The 22,962-nt window shown below is 44.3% G+C and overlaps 1 protein-coding gene across 2 annotated transcripts in view; it reads right to left on the bottom strand.

Moving 5' to 3' along the window:
• BLTP2 (bridge-like lipid transfer protein family member 2) overlaps positions 1 to 22,962 on the bottom strand; it is a 213,208-nt gene that overhangs the window by 8,083 nt on the left and 182,163 nt on the right. For both annotated transcript variants that reach the window (XM_082247020.1, XM_082247021.1), the window contains exons 34-38: positions 21,116 to 21,226; positions 20,560 to 20,695; positions 19,957 to 20,087; positions 6,188 to 6,289; positions 4,049 to 4,183 (exon numbers count right to left, since the gene is read on the bottom strand). In XM_082247020.1, coding sequence (XP_082103146.1) covers positions 4,049 to 4,183; positions 6,188 to 6,289; positions 19,957 to 20,087; positions 20,560 to 20,695; positions 21,116 to 21,226 — 615 coding nt within the window. The remainder of the gene's footprint in view (positions 1 to 4,048; positions 4,184 to 6,187; positions 6,290 to 19,956; positions 20,088 to 20,559; positions 20,696 to 21,115; positions 21,227 to 22,962) is intronic.

The following is a 22,962-nucleotide window of genomic DNA, read 5'->3' as shown; positions in this document are numbered from 1 at the left end:
AGTGACAGATCGGACTGTTCAGCATAGCTGGACATCCGATCTGTCCCTGTCTCACAAAGTCACCTCCCCCCCACACGTCAGTAAGCACCAGGCATACATTAACCCCTCCCTCTCCAATAAAATTAACCCCTTCCCTGCCAGTGGCATTTTTACAGTAACAGTGCATATATATAGCACTGATTACTGTAGTAATGTCACTGGTACCCCCAAAAGTGTCAAAAATGTCAGTCAAGGGTCCGATCTGTCCGCCGCAATGTCGCAGTCCCGCAAAAAAAAAAATCGCAGATCGCCACCATTACGCGTTAAAAAAAACCCACCAAAAATGACAGAAATCTTTCCCTTAGTTAGTAAACGCAATAACTTTTGCGCAAACCAATCAAAATACGCTTATTGCGATTTTTACATTTTTTTGGGGGGGAATTTCATATAGAAAAATGTTAATAAAAATATTGTTATTTTTTCAAAATAAACGCTTTTTGTTTATAGCGCAAAAAGTAAAAATCGCACAGGTGATCAAATACCACCAAAAGAAAGCTCTGTTTGTGGGAAAAAAAGGACGTAAATTTCGTTTGGGTACGGCGTCGCACGACCGCGCAATTGTCAGTTAAAGTTGCACAGCGCCGAATCGCAAAAAGTGGCCTGGACGGAAGACAGCAAAATCCTCTAGTGGTAAAGTGGTTAAAAAATGAAAAATAAAAAAACAGTGTCCCCCCATGTAAATCCATTGTCAATCACACCGCCCTTGAAAAAAAACAAAACGCTTTGCATGCATTGATGGCTGACCGCCGGGATGCCTCCTTCGCCGTTTGATCGTTCTTATATAGGTAAGGGCGGAGCCACCTGGTGGCACCGTCCCCCCCTTATGACAACACAGACTGGCGCATGCTGGGTCGGTGACGTCACAAGGGGGCAAACGGACAATGTTTGGCCCGAACTCATGTAACCTGTAGAAAATCTTAGTGTCACCTATGGAGATTTTTAAGTACTGTAGTTTGGCACCATATCAAGGTGCACACGATTTTAAAGCATCACGTTAGGTATCTATTTACTCGGCGTAATATCATCTTTCATATTTTACAATTTAGTTTTTTAGATTGTGTATTTTAAGGAGGCAGTGGTTTGTTACACTTCTTTACTTTAAGATGCTGCTGGTGAAGAAACACTTTGTGATGAACCAGAAGCAGCATAAAGTGTTGCTGGAATGAGAACCCTGGAGGGAAAAGCTACTCTCAACTTTCATTATGGTCCTTATTTAATTCCATGAATTATTTGTTAGGCTACATTCACACCTGAGCGTAGCGTTTTCGCGTGTTTTTTACCGCGATTTTACAGCGATTTTTACCGCGATTTACAGGCGTTTTTTGTGCAGGCGTTTTTTGATTGAATAGATACCAATGGAAAACGCCTGTAATCTGCCCAAAAAGAAGCTCATGTACTTTTTTGAGCGTTGGGCGTTTTGCTCACAGCGTCAAAACGCTCAGATGTGAACAGGGGCCATTGAAATGAATAGGATTTGTCTTGTTGGGCGTTTTGAGAGCTGATCCTAGAGCAGAAAAACTCCCCAAAAACGCCCCAAAACGTCTAGATGTGAACGGAGCCTTAATGTCTTTAGAGCACCTCTGGCATGCAAGGATATTTTTTGTCATCCTTGTGGTATTTGGAAAACAATATTTCTTCTCACAATATTTACAAATTGCAGATTTGCTCTCTCTGGAAAGGTTTCCAAAATTTAGATGTTGGTCTCATCATTTTACTGAGCGGAGGAAAAGAAATATCCATTTACTGAGCAGACCACAGGTAAACAATATGCTGTGATGGTGGAGAAATATTTAAAGGTTAAAAAAAGAAACTAATTTGTCAGACTTTACCCTCTTACCTGTCAATTAAGGCCTAAGAGGACAGAAGCTACACTGCTCAAAATAATTAAAGGAACACTTTGAAAACACATCAGATCTCAATGGGGAAAAAATCTCATGCTGGTATCTTTACTGATATGGACTGGTAATGTGTTAGGAATGAAAGGATGTCACATCGTTTGATGGAAATGAAAATGATCAACCTACAGAGGGCTGAGGGGTTCGAAGACACCCCCCAAAGTGAAAAAATTATGCAGCAGGCTAGTCCATCATGCAAAAATGTAATTGCAGCTCAGTGGTACTCAGTAGTTTGCATGGCCCCCACGGTCTTGTATGCATGCCTGACAACATCAGGGCATGTTCCTAATAAGAAGACCGATGGTGTCCTGGGGTATTTCCTCCCAGATCTGGACCAGGGCATCACTTAGCTCCTGAACAGACTAAATTGCAAACTGCCGGTGTCGGATGGACCAAAACATAATGTTCCAGAGGTGTTCTATTGGATTTGGGTCAGACAAGCGTAGGGGGCCCCTTCAATGGTATCAATTCCTTCATCCTCCAAGAACTGGCTGCATACTCTCACCACATAAGGATGGTCAAGGTCGTGCACCAGGAGGTATCCAGGTTCCACTGCACCAGCGTAGGATCTGAAAATAGGTCTAAGGATTTCATCCGGATAAAAAAATGGCAGCCAGGGTGCCATTGTCTAGCCTGTAGAGGTCTGTACGTCCCTCCATGGATATGCCTCCCCAGACCATCCCTGACCCACCACCATATCATTCATGCTGAACAATTTTACAGGCAGCATAACGTTCTCCACGGCTTCTCCAGACCCTTTCATGTCTGCCACGTGCTCAAGGTGAACCTGCTCTCATCTGTGAAAAGCACAGTGCACCAGTGGTGGACCTGCCAGTTCTGGTGTTCAGTGGCAAATGCCAATCGAGCTCCATGGTGCCGGGCAGTGAGCACAGGGCCCACAGGCCACCCTCATGAAGTCTGTTTCTGATTGTTTTGTCAGAGACATTTACACCAGTGGCCTGCTGGAGGTCATTTTGTAGGGCTCTAGCAGTGCTCATCCTGTTCCTCCCTGCAAAAAGGAGGAGATACTGGTCCTGCTGAGGGGTTAAGGACCTTCTACAGCCCTGTCCAGCTCTACTAGAGTAACTGCCTGCCTCCTGGAATCTCCTCCATGCTCTTGATACTGTGCTGAGAGACACAACAAATCTTCTGGCAATGGCATATATTGATGTGCCATCCTGGAGGAGTTGGACTGCCTGTGCAACCTTTATAGGGTCCAGGTATCGCCTCATGCTTACAGTAGTGACACTGATCCTAAAAAAATGCAAAACTAGTGAAAAACAGTCAGAAAAGAGGAGTAGGGAAAAAAAAAATGTAATTTGTCTCCACCTGTAAAACCATTCCTGTTTTAGAGGTTATCTCATTGTTGCCCATCTAGTCTCCCAATGGGACTCACCACCACTGGGACTAAGTCTTCCTATGCTGTGCATAGTTGTCCATGTCACAGGGGGGCTACTTGGCGATGTGCCAAGCAGGTCCAAGACACAGGGAAATACTGCCTCAACAATACAGGTCTTACTACTTACCAGTCCAGTGAAGGTGGCGGGTAACACTCCCAAGACAGATCCAACTCCTAAAGTGGGGGGGGCAGTCGACCAGGATTACACTGTGACATGGACATCAGGTGCCTGGTCATATGTGTCCCCATGAGACGTTTAACGCCAGTTGTCCTGGTCCAGGGTGGAGCTGTCACAGTTGACCCAGCGAGTGGCTAAAGGTCTGTGTGTGCTCATTGGCCAGACTGGTGTGACCACTGGATCTAGATTATCCAGCCTGTATGTTGATCAAGGTCACCGCAGGAAAAAAATCCAAGGACAAAAGAAAAGAAAAGCTATAGAACCCACAGGTCCCAGAATGGAGCTAGGTCTTACTCCTAAAACTAGGCAGAAAGAACTGAGCTGCCTATGACAAAGAGGGGGTTTACTACCAACTAGGACTGTCCATAGGCGATGTTGTACTTGTTTTTTTTTCTGCCTAGTGTCCTACTCCTGCAGGTGGTGCTATAACCCTACGGTCAAGTGCTGTGCCTGTCAATGATTAAAAGCGAGAAATAGTTTGTTCTAAGCTGATCAGATTTACACATTTATTTACAGCTTGAGCAGAGATAATCTTACCTGTGCAACCAAAGCCTTACGACTGTCCCTCTTCACTGCCATGGCAAAATCCAGCCACGTCCAAGTGTTGTTGTGATATTCCAGACAAGGCAACACCAGATTAAGGTCTCCCCAGTCCACACTGTTTTTCTCACCCTGTATGTGTCACATAAAAACATTTGCATTATTTTCTAGTTACTGTAGGACTGAGTAATAAAAAAATGCAAACAGAATATAGCTGCTCTGAGTATGATAGATATAAATAAATATAACAAATATTCGAATATTATAAATAGTGCACACTGGAAATACAATAGTTACCAAACCAAGTGTATAAAATGTGCACACTAGTGCAATAAAGTGAAATTTATACAAATATACAACTCGGCTGTAAAGGCCAGGTGTATAAACAATGCACCCTGATGTAATAAAAGTGAACAGATCAAATTAGGTAAAAACACAATAACCTAAATTAATCAGGGTAATAAAAAGTCCCAAAAGAGATAGATGAAAACGGTGTGTGAAAAATGTAAAATCCTCCACCACAACAGTGTTATATATGTTCCTCCGTGGTACGTCCGTTAATATGGCATGCCAATACGCTTACCAGATAATAGTAATAAATACACCATTCAGCTTAATCCCTGATGGATCCAAGATGGAGAAGCCAATAGAGTAGGAGTAGCCAAGGATCAACACTGGATAGAGGTTCAACCTTATATTGTGCTCAAACCATAAGGAGCATAAGCAGCGTCCATCGAGGGATCTCTACTGTTGCCTGCACCACTGAAGTGTCTTCCGAAACACTTTGCAATGCTCATTTGTTATTCCCACAACCCCCACTAACGCTGCCTGGAGGGGAACATATATTTAGTCCTCCATCGACCACATGCATCCATCAACCTCCATCAACCACCAATAAAAAAATGCATTGACCATGCCTTGGTCGTTAGCCAAACAAACTGCAATACACTGCAAGTGAAAATCCTTATTTTAAATACAGCAGTGATTTAGGCTTGTGCTGGAATATGTAGCAGTATGCCGAGGGTAAATAAATCATGAATATTACAAAACAATGACTCAATTGAGACTGACGTCTCTAAATTCAACATATCTACAGATAGATACGTCCCTCTTGCAAGAAAGGGAACACAATGAAAAAAAAAAAAAAAAAAAAGAGAAGCGGCATTTTACCACTGAGATGCTGCTAACACATGCGCAGCCAAAAGCTACCTTAGAAACACTGGGTAGCATGTAGATGTGCAGGTGAAATCTGAACATTCAAAAGTCTTAAAAAAAAATCTCTTGAACCTGCATGCTTTGTCAGAGATGCGAACATCTACACATCACCTGTATCTGCTTATACTGGGGGTCAACAAAAGCATTTACCAGGAAAATTCCAAGTAATCAATAGACTTTACCAACAGTGAAAATCTGATATGTGTTGAAAAAAATCTTTAATATAGTCTGAATATATCAGAATATTCAGTTTCAGACTTTTTTCCTATTTATCAGAAAATAAATAAATTATAGCCAAAAAAAGGCAGATTTTAATGGTATAGCTAAAAATCCAAAACTTGTATCTCTCTTTCTCCAAACCACTGCCAAGCACTCTGGTGTAACAAATCAGGAAAATGTTTCAATCAGAAGGAGGAAGAATATCATTATTTTAGGTTTTACAGCAAACATTTTACAGTAAACTGGACAGTTTTCATAACCGATTACCCAAAACTTTTGGCTAAATGTCAAACACATACCCACTGATCATTCCACAATTTCAGATCAGCAGCTGAGAAATCCAGTTCACTGCCAAATTAAATTGAACTAGACATAGAGTGACCCTGAAAACTGGTGTTTAGAGAATTTTCTATTTCTGACAAACTTCCTGAAGTGTTGGATTCCTGATGTCCTGCCAGGTACTGTTCTTTCTTCCACCAGTCCCCTACATCACTACTTTGTCCTGCAGAGAATATGGAGATCGGTGGCGTGGGAAGGTGAACAGGTAAGTAATGCTTCTTCTTTACAGGGAAACCTTTATTTTTTTTTCTCAAATTTTCAACAGGGTCACATTAATGTCGAACAGAGAACAGTATCTACCCTTGTGCTAGGTGCTAACAAAGACAGTTTATCAAATAATACCATCATAAGATGTGCACCCACCTTATAGCTGACACAGAGAGGCACCTGTGGGATTTTAATGTAAATAAATGAATTGTTCATGGCAGCTCGCTCTTTCATTTTGTCCAGATCATCCACAGGATGCTGAAAGAAAAGGAAGACACACATTGGAGCTTGGAGCAGTCTCATTTAAGCATAATATTCATTATTAAAATTTTCTGCAGTACTGTTATACATAACTATTGATCATGTAGGTGGAGATTTTGCAGAGAACTGCACCAACAAATCCTCATCAGATAATCTCATGAAACTACATACTGTGCCTCGCTTGGCATACAAGGAGATGTATATTCTGTATATCATATATACAGCCCCGTGCGTATGATACAGTGTGTAGTCATGCCAGCAACTGGTTGCTAGAAGAACAGACAAATTAACTGTTGTATGGCACCTTAATTATCTTAACCTGTTTACTGCAATGCAACAAAAGTGAGGTGTAAGGCCATATACGTTTTCATATATAAAAGGTGAGGCTCATATATTTATTTAATAGAATATAGTGTTTAGTGTGACTCGGTTGCAAGGGTTATATCTTAAGTTATATAAACATTTACTTATTTCTTCTCCTCTTTGAACACAGTATACATAACCTATTGTACAGTAGATCCATTGTTTTGTGCTGAACCAATATAGATGAAGATACAACACACAAGAATGTAGTCTCTCAGTTCACCATCAACAGGTAACAAGGTTGATTTTGGTAGATTTTTGGTATGATGTTCAGTATGGGAGATGCCAATGTCTACAGACAAAACCTAAGGGTGGCCATAGAATGGCAGAAATGCTCTTGAAGCAATAGTAACCTGAAAAAAAAAAATTCTCCCTGCAAGGTAAAGGCATAATGTGCTAGTATGCATTGCATACTAGCACATTATGAAATACCTACCTTAAAATTAAGTCCTCCAGTTGCGTTCTGTCACCGATGCAGAGGCTTCCATCTTCACCCGGTCTTCCTTTCCGGATTAGTCCTAGCCACGGCAGAGAGCTCCGAAGGAACAGCACAGGAATGCTGTTCCTTCAGAACGGATGCGCCGGTGAATATTAAATTTAACCTACAGGTACGTGTTATTATAAGCTTGCTGTAGGTAAATCTAAAAATACTACCACTTTAAAATGATGGGGTAGAAAGATTTTCCTATCATTGAGTAAGTGTAGAAACCAAACACAATATTTCCCCAACAGTTATAGTGGGGCACATGTACAAATATGTTTCATTTAAGATCTAGCACTAAGTTGGAGAAACACCCTTTGTGATATCAAGTGCCGCCAACAACCAGAAGTGATCATTATCATCCCCTATAAGATCAGAGTTATCCCAGTTATGACAAGAAATGGCTTATGTAATTCTATTACCAAGAAGGGAAATGATAATCCTGATACATGACTTCTTAAACCACTTCGGCATTAGAGCAATTTCCTTACTTTTTTGTCACATGTAAAAATCTGCATTTTTGGCTGTACCATTATTTAAAACCCCCAGAGCCTGATATATTTTCTGGAAGCACCTGTAATAGAAACCAATAGTAGTTGCAATTTTTTTTTATACCGCACAATATTTATGCAACTGTTCATCAAACATATTTTCAGGAAAAAATGTGGTAAAATGAATTTAAGTGCAAGCACGCAATATAATAACCGATTTTTGGTAAATCCAGAACACTTGAGAAAACGGAACAAAGTTCCAAAACAGGTAGACTTTACAGAGAACAATCAAAAAGGACAGATCCTGCACATGCTGATATACAACAAGTACAAAGAGGAGTACTTCACCAGCCCATGGCGCTGTCCACGTGTTCACCTCCTTTGTTTGTATGTTTTTTAGCTGAAATGTCCTGGTTGCTGCTGCTCCTCTCTCACTCCACTGGGGGGGGGCGGATCAAAACAATTCAAATCTGTAAAGAAAAGCGCACGCAACCTCGGGCAATAACGCTTTAATAAAGGACAATAACACAGTACATTGGAATTGCACTCACACTTTTCCTTTAAGACAATCGCTTTACAGCATTCCAACAGGAGCTACTCGCTCCTCCCGTCCCTCCAGATGGTGACTCTGCGGTCTCCTCATTCGCGGCTGCCGCCGCTGTATCCCCGCTCTCCTTCACTTCCTCTCCTGTGAAGGAGAGCGGGGATACAGCGGCGGCAGCCGCGAATGAGGAGACCGCAGAGTCACCATCTGGAGGGACGGGAGGAGCGAGTAGCTCCTGTTGGAATGCTGTAAAGCGATTGTCTTAAAGGAAAAGTGTGAGTGCAATTCCAATGTACTGTGTTATTGTCCTTTATTAAAGCGTTATTGCCCGAGGTTGCGTGCGCTTTTCTTTACAGATTTGAAGACTTTACAGAGACCACATAGAACAAAACCACAAAGTTTATTACAGTCAATAAAATAAGCACATAATAAAAACATAACCCCCTACAAAGGGGAACATACACTCACCGGCCCCTTTATTAGGTACACCTTCCTAGTACTGGGTTAGACCCCTTTTGCCTTTAGAACTGCCCTAATTCTTCATGGCATAGATTCAACAAGGTGTTGGAAACATTCCTCAGAGCGTTTGGTCCATATTGACATGATAGCATCACGCAGTTGCTGCAGATTTGTCGGCTGCACATCCATGATGCATATTTCTCATTTCACCACATCCCAAAGATGCTCGATTGGATTTAGATCTGGTGAATGCGGAGGTCATTGGAGTAAAGTGACCTCATTGTCATGTTCAAGAAACCAGCGGTGAGATGATTTGAGCTTTGTGATATGGTGCATTATCCTGCTGGAAGGAGTCATCAGAAGATTTAGTCATAAAGGGATGGACAAGAAAAGCAACAATACTCAGGTAGGCCGTGGCGTTTAAATGATGCTCAAAGGGTACTAAGGGGCCCAAAGCGTGTCAAAAAAAAAAAAACCCAACCCAATACCCCACCACAACCAGCCTGAACCGTTGATACAAGGCAGGATGGATCTATGCTTTCATGTTGTTTACGCCAAATTCTGACCCTACCATCTGAATGTTGCAGCTGAAATCAAGACTCGTCTGACCAGGAAACATTTTTCCAATCTTCATTTGTCCAATTTTGGCAAACCTGTGTTAATTGTTGCCTTAGTTTCCTGTTCTTAGCTGACAGGAGTGGCTCCTGAAGTGGTCTTCTACTACTGTAGCCCATCTGCTTCAAGGTTCGATGTGTTGTGCATTCAGAGATGGTATTACCTTGGTTGTGATGAGTGGTTATTTGAGTTACTGTTGCCTATCATCTCTAACCAGTTTGCCCATTCTCCTCTGACAAGGCATTTTTGCCCACACAGCTGCCACTCACTAGATATTTTCTCTTACTCGGACCATTCTCTGTAAACCCACGAGATGGTTGTCCGTGAAAATCTCAGTAGATCAGCAGTTTATGAAATACTCAGACCAGCCCGTCTGGCACCAACAAACATGCCACGTTCAAAGTCACAGCAGCGGTTTGAATTCATTCCTGTGACTCCATGTATGACATCTTGGATTTTCCCATATGCGCAATTTGACTCCCTGTAATAGGTGTCAATTAAATCTGGTGAGTGTACAGTGCGTCTGCGTGCTGGTGGAGAGGAACTCACTGAGGACTTTATTCATGTGTGGGGTTATATATGGACTTCACAATTTTGATTTATTTTCTATCATATAAATGAAGATGTATTTATTTATTTGTCTATTCACTATTGTTTATTCACTATGGTGACATGTAAATTTATGATGTAAGAGTGCAGATCCTTTGTTTCTTTTCACGGTATAGGTGTTTACACTTTACAAAGCGCAGCTCCTTATTGTAGTTTGTTTATTGATTTGCGGAGGTTTAGAACCTATTGGGTTCCTATATTTTCTTTTAGTGCATTTAACTGACTACAATAAAAAAAAACATGTTATATAGCATTCAAGACATGAATATTATATAACTTGTGGCCACAACTTTGAATTTTGTCTAAATGGGTCCCTTCGGAGATGTCGACATTCTTTTTGACCTCTATGTCCATTCCCAGGACTGTTTTATAAGCAATTCATGATGTGATAATACCTCTTCAAAATATGTGAACATCCTAAATTATTTATGTTTATTAAAAAATATTATGTTATAATAATATGTTAAAATGTCTTGAATATTAAAGAACATGTTTTTTCTATTGTCATCAGTGAAATGCACTACCTAACTTTGTCCTAAAGAAGAGAATACCTCTCGCGAGAGGGGTCGAAAGTCTGGATCCGGAGTTGTGTTAGAGTTAGAGCAGTGTGTTTAAAAAAAGTGAGTAAAGCTCAAAATCCCTATAATAGCTTTTATTTCCATACACACAAATGGAAAACCCCGATAGAGCCCCCCTGCAGGGACCGGGAAGGGACACACGGGAACCGTACTGACAGACATAAGGGGGATATCACAGACTCCACATAGACTGCCATCCCCATAACAGAGGCCCCACATACACCCCCCGACAGATAATGCCATAGACAGAGGGGTAGCATGGTACTCACCGTCCAGCGAAATGTGGGTATCGCTCTGTGACAGGAAGCCTCCCACTCTGGGTGGGGGTGCCGTCAGCCGAACAGGACGCTAGCAACACGTGGCGTACCGCAGTTGAGACATCCCAGCAAAGTAGCTACTTCGCAGGCTTGTCCCCGAGGACAGGGGACCGGTCGTTTGCGAGGCCTGGGCGTACGCATAGCCGGCTAACGCTCGATGGCAGGCTGGGATTCCGTAAGGCTCTAGGATAACCAGTGCGATTCCCAGCACCGCAAACGCTATAGTCTTCCGAAGTCTGACTAAGCGCAGGAACAAATAAAAAGCTATCAGTGTAAAGAAAAATCACTTTTTCAGAAATAAAAAAGAAGAAGAAAGGCTGAGACTCCAGCCCCAGCCAAGGGAAGCCTGCTTATTCCTAACTAGGCAAAAGACAAACTGAATTGGGAATGCTGCTAGCAGGGGGGTATTGGACCAGAGGGACAGCCCCCTGTAGGTGTGTCTATACAATGGTTTTGTGAATGTTTTCTAACAAATTCTTCTGCCTAGCTTACTCCTGTGGATAAGGCCAATTCCCAGTAGTGAAGACTGTAAGAGTGGGCGGCGACTGTCAGAGGACGTAAGAGAAATTAGATTTTTGACTTACCGTAAAATGTATTTCTCTGACACAGCTCCTGTCATTCTTGACCACTGGGTTATGCTGCCCCCTACAGGAGTAGGACACTAGGCAGAAAAAAATTCTGGCTACACCCCCCTGCTAGCAGCATACTCCCTCTCTCTGCTATAGTCACTCAGTCTTGTTACAAGCAGTGTCAGGAGAATTATAACTCCACAGAGGGGTGGGTGCTGTGTCCGTCAATGATCATCAGAGAAAATGGGATTGTTGACTTACTGTAAAATCCATTTCTCTGTTCATTGACGGACACAGCTCCTCATCTTCTTGACTATGTGGGTTATGCTGCCCCCTATGGGATTAGGACACTAGGCAGGAAAGAACTTGACTACGTCTATGGGACAGTTCCAGGGGATATACTGAGTACTCTGTTATAGGTACTCAGTTTTGTTACAAGCAGTGTCTGAGAAGAAAAAACCCAAACTCCATAGAGGGTGGGTGCTCTGTCCCTCAACTTTGTGAAAGTGTGCATTGACGACCAGGTGGCTGCCTTGCAAACCTGCGTCACTGACGCCTGATGACGCAATTCCCAGGAGGTACTGAGCTGCCGAGTAGAGTGCGCCTTGATAGGGAAAGCAGGAACCTGACCCCTGATGGAATAAGCCTGAATCACTGTCTATGGTCACAGCAGAAGCAGCCAACCCTTTTCGAGGTCCATTCGTAAGGACAAATAGTAAGTTTTTCTTCCTAAAAGACTCTGTAGCTGCCAGGTACACCCTTATTGCCCAAACTACATCCAGAGTATGCAAGGCAATTTCATTAGGATGCTTAGGCCTGGGACACAGGGAAGGCAACATTATGTCTTCATTCAAATAAAAATCAGATATGATCTTTGGAAGGAACGACGGACGCGGACGAAGAACCACTTTATCCCTGTGAACCACCAGGTAAGGTGATCGACAAGACAGCGCCGCCAGCACCGACACTCTGAGCGTAGAAGTAATAGCCACCAAAAAGGCCACCTTCTGAGACAACGAAAGCAGGGGAACCTCCTGAATATTTTCAAAAGGAAGCTTTTGGAGAACTGACAAAACCAAATTGAGATCCCACAGCAGCAATGGAGACCACACTAGAGGAGCCAAGTGTCGAACTCCCTGGATAAAAAGGTACGCACCACGGAATGTGTGGCCAACGGGGGTTAAAGAAAACCGCCAAGGCCAAAACCTGGCCCTTGATGGTATTTAAGGCCAGGCGCTGCTCAACCCCCCCTGTTGGAGGAAAGCCATGATCCGAGCTACCGAAAAGGAGTGAGGATGAACCCTAAGACTCACACCAAGCAAAAGAGGTATATTTTCTAGCCTTTAAGAGCGTAGGAATCACAGATTCACCGATTCAGACAACCCTCTATTCTTCAGCACCTGTCTTTCAACAGCTAAGCCAAGACGGGCAAGGCCAGTCTGGAGCCACTAGAATGACCGGAATCTCTTCTGCCTCGATCCTGCGCAGGGTTCTCGGCAGAAGTTTGAGAGGAGGAAAGGCGTAAATCAGACAATACTGACTCCAAGTAGCCACTGAGGAGTCTGCTCTAGGTAGTCAGTTTACTAACAAGCAGTATTAGAAGTATCAGAGCGCCATAAAGGGGTGGGTGCTGTGTCCGTTGATGAACTCAGAAAAAAAGGATTTTACGACAGGCACAAAAATCCCATTTTCTCTTTTTTTCATCGACGGACACAGCACTCCATAAATCATAACTACTAGGACATCCAAAAGCAGTGCCAAAAAATGGATTTTTGTAAAATCTTACCGTAAAATCCTTTTCTCTTAGCTCATCGACAGACGTAGTCCTCGGTGATACACCACCTTCGGGTTATGTTACCTCCGCAGGAGCAGGACTAGACAGGAAATTAAAAAGCTCTGGCCACACCCTAGGGGCAGTCCCAGAGGGTATATCCTCTCTCTCTCTGCCTCAGCAAATCAGTTATGTGAAAAAGCAGTGCTTAGAGAATTTAACCCAACCCAACTCCAAAACAGAGGGGCGGGGACTACGTCTGTCGATGAGCTAAGAGAAAAGGATTTTACGGTAAGATTTTACAAAAATCCATTTTTCTCTAGCGCTCATCGACAGACGTAGTCCTCGGTGATACACCACCTTCGGGACGTCCCAGAGCAGTATCACAACTGAGGGGTGGGAAAATGGAAATCAAATCCCAATCTAGAAGGCCCAACCGGTGCCAACTAGAAGTTTACAATGCTCATCCTTAATGATGAGACTCAACAAAAAAATTTTTCAAACAGAAAAAAACCCTCGAGGTAGACCACCGGTCTCCTCAAATTGCGGCCTGCAAAACCTTGCGGCCAAATGAGGCATCCGCCGATGCCGTCACATCAATTTTATAGAATTTAGTAAAGGTATGTACCGACGACCAAGTGGCCGCCTTACATACCTGGACCACTGACGCCTGATGGCGAAAGGCCCAGGAAGTACTGAGCGCTCGAGTGGAGTGCGCCCTAACAGGGAACGGAGGACTCTGACCCTTAATAGAATAAGCCTGTACCACCGTTTGTCTAATCCATTTGGCAATGGTCGCGGCAGATGCAGGCAAACCCTTTCTGGGGCCATCCGTGATCACAAAAAGTGAATCCGTCTTACGGAATGATTCCGTAGCTTTCAGGTATACCCTGATTGCCCGAACCACATCCAAGGAATGCAACGCATGTTCCCGATGATGCTTGGGCTGAGGACACAAGGAAGGTAGTACAATATCTTCATTCAGATGAAAATCTGAAACCACCTTAGGAAGAAAAGATGGCTTAGGATGAAGTACTACCTTATCCCTATGAATCACTAGGTATGGGGACTGGCATGATAATGCAGCCAGTTCTGACACCCTGCGAGCAGACGTAATAGCCACCAAGAAGACCACCTTCTGGGATAAAGTAAGCAAGGGAATCTCCCTGATGTTTTCAAAGGGAGGTTTCTGTAGAACCGACAAAACCAAATTAAGATCCCAGGGCGGTAAGGGCGCGCGGACTGGAGGAGCCAGGTGCCGCACCCCCTGGATGAAATTCCGCACCAAGGATTTGGTAGCTAAAGGTTTCTGAAAGAAGATTGCTAATGCTGAAACTTGACCCTTGATGGTGCTCAAGGCTAGCTTCTGCTCAACCCCTTGTTGCAAAAAGGCCAATATTCGAGACACCGAATAGGTACGTGGAGGAAATCCTAAAGATTCGCACCACGCAATATAAGTCTTCCATGTGTGATAATAGACTTTGCTGGAAGTCGCTTTCCTTGCTTTAATAAGGGTAGGAATGACAGAAGTAGACAAACCTCTGTCCTTCAGTACTTGGGTCTCAATGGCCAGGCCATTAAAACCAGCGACTGTAAAGCACGAAGGTAAATAGGTCCCTGAAACTACAGACACTCCCTGAGACGAAGTTCCCACGGAACGTCTGCGACTAACCTGTCCAAGTCGGCCAGGCCGGCTTGAAGAGGCCAGCCTAGAATTTCTAGGACCACTGGCGCTGATTGGATCTGAACCAGGCGTCCCTAGAGGTATCTGGCCCCGACCATCCGAGAAAGTCTGGTCGTTTTCTGTTCCCACACATTTATCAGATACCTGATAGTTATCAGGCAAGGTGATCTTTTCTGGTTGAACCTCAGGGACCGAAGTCACCCGACTAGAGGCTACTTGGCCTATCTGGTCAATCAGATCCGATTCCTGTGAGGTATCGGGACTAATCTTAGGAAAAGGTAAAGGAAAAGATCTATACAGGGAACGGTAACTACCGCTTCCTGTGCTTAAATGTTGGAAGGGAAGAATCGCACCGGTAGTAGTGGTTGATGCTCGATCTAATGTCCTGAATACCGGTGAAAACGTCCCCCCACCCTGAAATTGGGTGGGGGCGCACCTTCAGGCTGTGTACTCCTTTGCTTCGGGTTTGGCTGGGTTGGTCCTCTGCTTGTCCGACCAGCCCTTCTTGAACCCTCCAGGAGGAGTCTTGCCTTTCCCGGAAGTACCAGCCGGGCGTCCTTTATGGGCGGTAAAGAAAGGTCCTCGCTTGTTGCGAGGTTCCTTAGCTTTTGCAGCCTGTGGCAAAAAAGTACTCTTGCCCCCGGTGGCATCCTTAATGATTTCATCTAGGTTGGCTCCAAATAGACGATTCCCCTGGAAAGGGAGATTGGTCAAAGTCTTTTTGGAACCTAGGTCAGCTGACCAGCATTTTAACCACAGCACACGTCTGAGGATCACTGCTAACTTAGATGCATGCCCTAATAGGGGAGTAGTGTCCAAGGCTGCGTCACAGATAAACCGTAGCCCTTGTATGATCTGTTCTATCAAATCAGATGTCTCCTGGGGAATATCTTTTCCCCTAAGATCTTGGCGTACCATCTTCGCCCATTCTGTAAGTGTCTGGGAAACTAGACCAATAACGATTACTGGTCTAAATGCTGACCCTATCAGAGAAAAGATAGTGCGGGACTCCGCTTCTATCTTTCGATCCACCGGATCCTTAAAGGACGAAGTGTCCTCCACTGGAATAACCGTGGCTTTGTTCAGCCTGGAAATAGGCGGATCCACGACTGGTGGTACCGTCCATTTCTTAATGATGGATTCCTCAAACGGATAGCGTCTAGCAATACGCTTGGAAATAGTAAAGGTACGTTTAGAATGTTCCCATTCTCCTTTAATCTGATTTCCAAAACATTTAGGTACAGGAAAAGCCTTCGCCGTCTTGATGGGCTTATTAGTCCCAAAAGGCCTCTCTGTTTCAGTTGCCTCTGCCGGTAAAGCCTCAAGTTTTAAGGTTTCTTGCACTGCCACAACTAGTGCGTCCACCAATGCTTCTTCCTGAATTATAGCAGGAGAAGAAGCGTCCTCCTCACTGTCTGAGGGGGCTTTACCTGGGATAGCAGCCCTTGCAGAGGAACCTGCAACTGCAGTGACCATCTCTGAATCAGAGTCAGAGGTGTCAGATGGTATAGGGGTAGGCGGGGGTCGCTTCCTTGACCCCCGTCCCTGACAGGCCGCCTCCACCCGAGCCACCATAGACTCCAAAATTGCTGTAAATGACTCTATACTCTGTACACCGGCGGGTCCCGAGGCCCCCTCGAGGGAAACAGGTGGGGGAATCTGTGTGGCAGGGTCCATAATAACTCCAGTTACTTCCTGGATGATATAATTCAAAGTAAAGAAAAAACTTTTTTTTTTTTTTTTTTTTTTTTGACCCTCAGCGCCACAAAAAACCCCTTAGTGTTACCTGCTAGGGATCCCTATCGATCGAGAGAGAGAGAGATAAACCCCCAGGCTCACCACTTGATGTTCAGAGTTGAACTGCAACAGCTTACAGCGCTGTCTTAGACAAACAGGAAGTCTTTTGGCTGGCTGCCCAGGAAGAAAGGAGGCGGCTCCGCCCCTCTGTACGACTTCCGGCGCCTCCCCCAAGCTCCACGAGGTGTAGAATCACCTAAAACATGGCCGCCCCCATGCTGGAGACACGAGGCTACGCCAAAATGGCGGCTCGTGCGATCCAGCAAAAAAAATGGCGGCGGCCTGTGCTGACTAGCGGTGTGCTGCAGGCACACAACACTCTCTCTGCATGGGGATATGGCGTGTTTGGCGGTACCGGCCCTGGCGGACCGCATGGCCGTTCGGGAGGCCTGCTATTAGCTGGAGATCTGACTTGGAAGGCAGTCTACATGTCCATGGCTTCTGACTGGTAGGTAGCTTATACTTAACCCATAAGATTCCCAGAATGCCACAGATTACATCTTTAAAACATGTATACAATAGATTGTTAGCTCCCAAACCAAGCCTCCTGGCTTTTGCACACATAAAATCACACTCAAAGTAGGAGGATTTGTGACATGTTATAGGATAGAAAGAAACTCTTTCTTACCATACAGAGAGGGGCCCGCGTTCACCACAAAACCCGTCAGGGAAAACAGGGGGAACATACTACTCACCATACCGGAACCAGGCGGGCACCAACTCCTGACAGTACCCCTCTCCACCGGGGCGGGAGGGCTGTCGACCGATACAGACGCCGTGACTCATGGTCTTTGGCGTTTCAGCGAGATGTTTAACTCGCGGGTTCAGTCCTTTAATGGGACTTTGTCGCGGCCGACTCAGCGCGGAGCTATGGCCTGCACGCGCTCGTAGGCTGAACTGGGGTGACCACCGGATCTCAACATCCAGCCCGTCGCCCAGTTCAGCTTTCTTGCTTGAAGATCTCACAGGAACACTGGAGAAAAAAAGCTGTCCAAAAATCCTTTTAGAAAAAAATTTCTTGCCAGGACCTAAGATCCCAGCAAGGTATCTAGGTCCTTACTCCTAACTAGACAGAAAATAACTGATTTGCTGAGGCAGAGAGAGAGAGGATATACCCTCTGGGACTGCCCCTAGGGTGTGGCCAGAGCTTTTTAATTTCCTGTCTAGTCCTGCTCCTGCGGAGGTAACATAACCCGAAGGTGGTGTATCACCGAGGACTACGTCTGTCGATGAGCGCTAGAGAAAGGAAAATTAGGGGTGGGGAAAATACCCCAAGGCTAAAAATAAGTACCCTTAACCAGGAGACAGGAGCCTTAACCGGGTTACAGGAGCCCATCTAAAAATATAAAAAAGTTTAGAGAAAAACACCCCTCAAGAGGGAACAGATCCTCTAACTGCAGCCTGCAAAACTTTGCGGACAAAAGAAGCATCCGCAGATGCCAAAGCATCTACCTTACACAGAATTGATGAAGGTATGCACCGATGACCAAATGGCCGCCTTGCAAACTTGATATCGATGCCTGAAGGCCCAAGAAGCACTCAGCGCCCAAGTAGAATGCGCTGTGACAGGGAAGGTGGAACCTGACCTTTAATGGAATAGGCCTGAGTCACATCTGTCTGATCCATCTGGAGATGGTAGCCGAAGAAGCGGCCAGCCCTTTTCTTGGTCCGTCCGTAACCACAAAAAGAGTTTGAGCACCCCGGTCAGAATTAAAATTGGACCTAGGTAAATCAGTTCCCTGGACAGGGATAGGAGGGGAACTTAGGTAGTTTGGACATCATCTGAACCTTTGTAGGAATTAAATCCGCACAAGGACCTAAAAAATCTGGACCTAAAAAATCTGAAAAGGACATTAAAATACACTGGGACCCCTCCAGACTACCAGGGCAGGACACACACTATCCCAGGACCCTTACAGAGTGGGGATAGCTGGGGAGATCCCATGGGTCTCTGCTACATCCTCTGCCCTGGGTCCTCCTCCAGACTCCAGGTCCAGACAAGCGGGAAAGGAAGTGGGGGAAGCCCAGCTCACTGAGGGATTGAAGGATGGGAGGAGATAACCTGAAGGCAGGTCCGACAATCCCTGGAGGTTACCCGCGTCCACCCCAAAAAAACGCTAAAAAGGGAAGAGGGGGGGGACTATACTTACCTTTCCATGGTGCGGGTAACGCTGCAGACAGAATCCACGCCACCGAAGTAGGGGAGCTGTCCACCAAGGGACCGCTGCGACTTAGACCTAAGCCCGGTCGTATGTGACCCAGCGAGACGTTTAACTCGGGGGCCAGCCTCTGTCCGTGAGGCTATGTCGTGGCCGACCTAATAGGAGTTATATTTAACTTTTTGTTTTTTTTTAATACATTATAATTTTATTTTACATTTTTTTGTTTTTCATTTACCTTTATTGCTTTGGGGTTAACAAACTCCTATGTGATAGCACTGGAGGGGTGACAGGTACTCTTTATGTATACATTGGGAGACCCCAATGTCTCCCCTGCCCCCCAAAGCATTTAACCAAGCACAGCTCTGAACTGCCTGCACTGTAAAATGGATCAGATGGCTACACACATGTCCAAAGAGTTTAACTGGTTATAGGGCAATTTCATTTATTAGATTACCAACCACCCCACCCTTAGCCAAAAACAACTGTAGGGCTGGCCATTGACCGTTTGAATCTCAGCAGGTTCCTGTATTCGTGGGCAGGCTGAATGTACCAACTTGATGGATCGATCAACTTGGAATCAGCCAGCCTGCAGGATTACCTTACAATGATAGCTAGCGGCTGCCTTAACCACTATCAATAATCAAGGTCTTCCCCGGCCAGGAAAGGCTTACCCTGCCCACCCCCGCTAGGAGCAGACAATTGCTTGGCAGGAGTAATTTCCCATTCAGCACTGTCTGTGTTGATGGGGGAATTGTGCAAATTTCTGCAACAAAGAAACTCACACCTTCTAAAGCCTGCCTTAGTTAAAACATTCCCTACCAAGTTGCTTACTTCCCTTCATCGATGGAAGCCTCCTATGTGGTTTCAACCCAAGCCAATACAAATCTAGTGCTAAGCTGCCTACGCTTATACACAAACATCCCATAGGTCTGAAAGGAACATTCCTATAGCAAGGGAAGCAGCCAATTCTATTCTATGAGACCATAATTGAGAGAGCACATGCAGCAGTGCACTCAATTTTTATTGCCCAGGATTGAAAAAACACAAGAGGCCACCACCATGGTGGGCGGTAAGTAAGCACCCGGGGAAAACTGTTAAGCAAAGTGTAGTTAGGAAGCAAAGGAATGGGGAAGGGGTTTTGCAACAAGTGAAGCTGACCTTTAAGCAGAGACCTATAGTGTATTGTACAAGACTTTCATGTTCCACGTAGTTCTTATGTCATACCTCTGGTGCTTTTCTAAATGATCGTCTGACTCCTGTTGTTCGATTTAAACCCTGTCCAACACCTTTGCCTGGACCAAGAGATACTGTGTCCTCTGTTGGAATGAGTTGCCTTGGTTTCACTACTGGCATCCCTAAGACAATGGAGAAAAAACAGTAAGCTTCATGCACATCTTTATTTAGCAGAAAACTAAAAGTACATATACTCTATATACAGAACATTAATTTCCTGCATTTGTACAGGGTATATATTAATACAGGTCCACAGGATTTGCAGAACATAACTTCTATCAACTCTGCTACCATGCTGCCCAGCTGATAGCTAACAGTTGCAGCTGGTCACAGCAGCAACCCCCAGCCAGCGGGCAGGATAAATGTACCAAGCTGATCGATCCTGTAAGCCTGCCGGATTCTCTTGTGAATTTTGCTAGTGGCTTTCTTGCCCACAACCACTGTGCACTGTGTATGGCCTGCCTAAGACAGGTACCTGTAACTATATATATATATATATATATATATATATATATATATATATATATATATATATACACACACACACACACACTAATTAATTTGAGTTCTATACACCAACATGAGGGTCAATACCAGTTGTAACAAGTTTTGATTTGTCTTCTTCATCCCCAACCTCTTCTTCCTCTACACTGCGTCCAGGGAAGAAAAATCCCATCATTCTGTGGAAAAACTGATGTGTCAGCTGGATGGTGAGAGGTACCACATTCACCTGCAAAGATACAATTTTGTTAATAGAGAAAATGATGCAGACTGCTAGTGCCCAACAAACAAATTACCCATATCAGATTTTCTGGGGATCAGTAAGAAAAAAAAATATATAAGCAGATACAACCCTTACATTAGTACAAAGCCGAAAGAAAACTAAAGCTGAAAATGCCTTGTCTTTATGTTCTTATGTGTACAAGGATACGGGGAGTGGTTGTGTGACTACATTGGGATGTTATGGGTTCTGTTTATAGGACAAAGTTCACTAAAATATATTAGAACGCTATCATTAAGGTAGTTGAATATGCTTTGTTATTAAGCGCATGAATTTCTCAATTTTGATTTTGCTTGAAACATAAGGAATAAAACTAAACTCTAAACAATCAACCTAATTCTACCAAATTAAAAAGTAAAAAGACTTTACCTCAAAGTGCTCCTTGACTGAGATGCCACCAACGGGTGGGCGAACTTTGCTGTACAACCTTAGTGCAAGTTGTCTGCCAGACTGAGCAGGGCTCTGCGGTCGAAGAGCCACCTGAGTGTGGTGAAAAAATCCAAAGTAGTACATTATTACCAAAAAACTTTTTTCACTTTCTATATTCATTGACAGATTTGTAAATCCTATCTTGTAATAAAAATCAGCTCTCAAGTTAACTGGGGAGAGAGGAGCCCTACTGCACAGAAGCGGTTCCCTCCTATCTTTATATTTAGAGGAGGGCACTTTCCAGAGGTATAACCCACACTGGAAATGGATAGTTAGAGGGCGAGGAATGCCAACGGAAGTGTCAATGCCCAGGTAATCACACAAGGATTAATAAGGATAACCCACACTTTGTGGCAGGGCTAGATTAATAGAAAGGTAAATGTTACTATGACAATTAGAAATGATGAAATCCTAGACATTGTTCAGTGTCTTGCCTTTTGGGAGAGACCTTTATATTGCTTGTCTAACAGCTAGATCACACCAGAATGTGGTGCGGGAAAGGCATGTTCTGCGCGAATTTCCCGAACAGCATTCAAAACACATTGCCTCTGCAATCTGATGCGGGAGCCAATACATTTTTAATGGCACTCAAAATGCAGATCCCAAAAGCCATGCGTATGCCTACACCAGGTCGCATGGTATTGAAGTGCAGTGAGTTTTTGAAAAGTAGTGCAAGCTACTTTTTGTGCGATCCAGTGAGATGTGCAGCCCATTCAAATGAACATGCATTCATGTGCAAATAAGCACCAGATCACACAAAAAGAAGTGCCAGCACTACTTTTCAAAATGCACCACAACAAAAACGTATGACACTGTGGTACCATGCCATCTGGTGCAGGCAAATGCACGGCATTTGCAATTCGCATTTGGGGTGCCGTTACCAATGTATTGGTGCCTGCAGCAGTGCAATTTTAACACGGTGCAGGTAACGTGCATGGTACATGCCTTTCCCACACTGCATTCTGGTGTGAACTGGCCCTAAAGGAGTACAAACCCTTTGAAGGATTAAATAGAGACTGCAGCGCACATCCACACAAGAAGAGTTTGACCACTGCACTTCAATAAGAGTAACGGCACTAAAAATGAAGTTATAATTTACAGTAAACCGTTTCTGAAACAAAAATATGTAAGCTGCCTTTGCGAACATCATTCTTAAAGTGGAAGAAAAACTGAAGTCTAACTTTTCTTAAAACAAACACCCCCAACCCCTCTGCCCACCACACACCCACACCATCTACCTATCCTGCCTAACTTGTAAATAAAAAATATATATACATAGCCATTTTCAATCCACCCCAGTAATGTGATCCTGCAGCTTTGGCTAGGGAGCGCTCCGCAATGGCTGAGAATTGCTGGAGTCGTGATGTCACCCAGCGACTCCCATGTCTCAGCTGATTTTGGCACTCCCTCCTCTCCACTGAAGCTGTGGGATCATGTGATCAGATCGGAATAAAAATTGGTAAGTATACAGATCTTTTTTTACAGGTTAGGCAGGAGAGGTATGAGGAGGGGGAAAGGAACATTTTTAAGAATAGATGTTAGGCTTTCCTTCTACTTCAAATTCAATCAGACTGCTTATCTATGGACCCAATACTATCTGGCTCAGTTCACACTTGTGTGATGCACCTGAATCGCTGGCAGTTCACACTAACATATGCAAACCACTGCGGGTGTCAATGTAAAGTTAAGGGTGAGAACCTCCGTGCGATCTGATTCTAATGTGGACCAAAAAAGGTTCCTGCACCATTTTGGTGCGAAAGTGATGCGATTTCAGCCATACTGTTGGT

Source organism: Pelophylax lessonae (genome assembly GCF_965119305.1).
Source record: "Pelophylax lessonae genome assembly, chromosome: 2".
Classification (NCBI taxonomy): Eukaryota; Metazoa; Chordata; class Amphibia; order Anura; family Ranidae; genus Pelophylax; species Pelophylax lessonae.
This window is presented reverse-complemented; position numbering and strand designations above follow the sequence as displayed.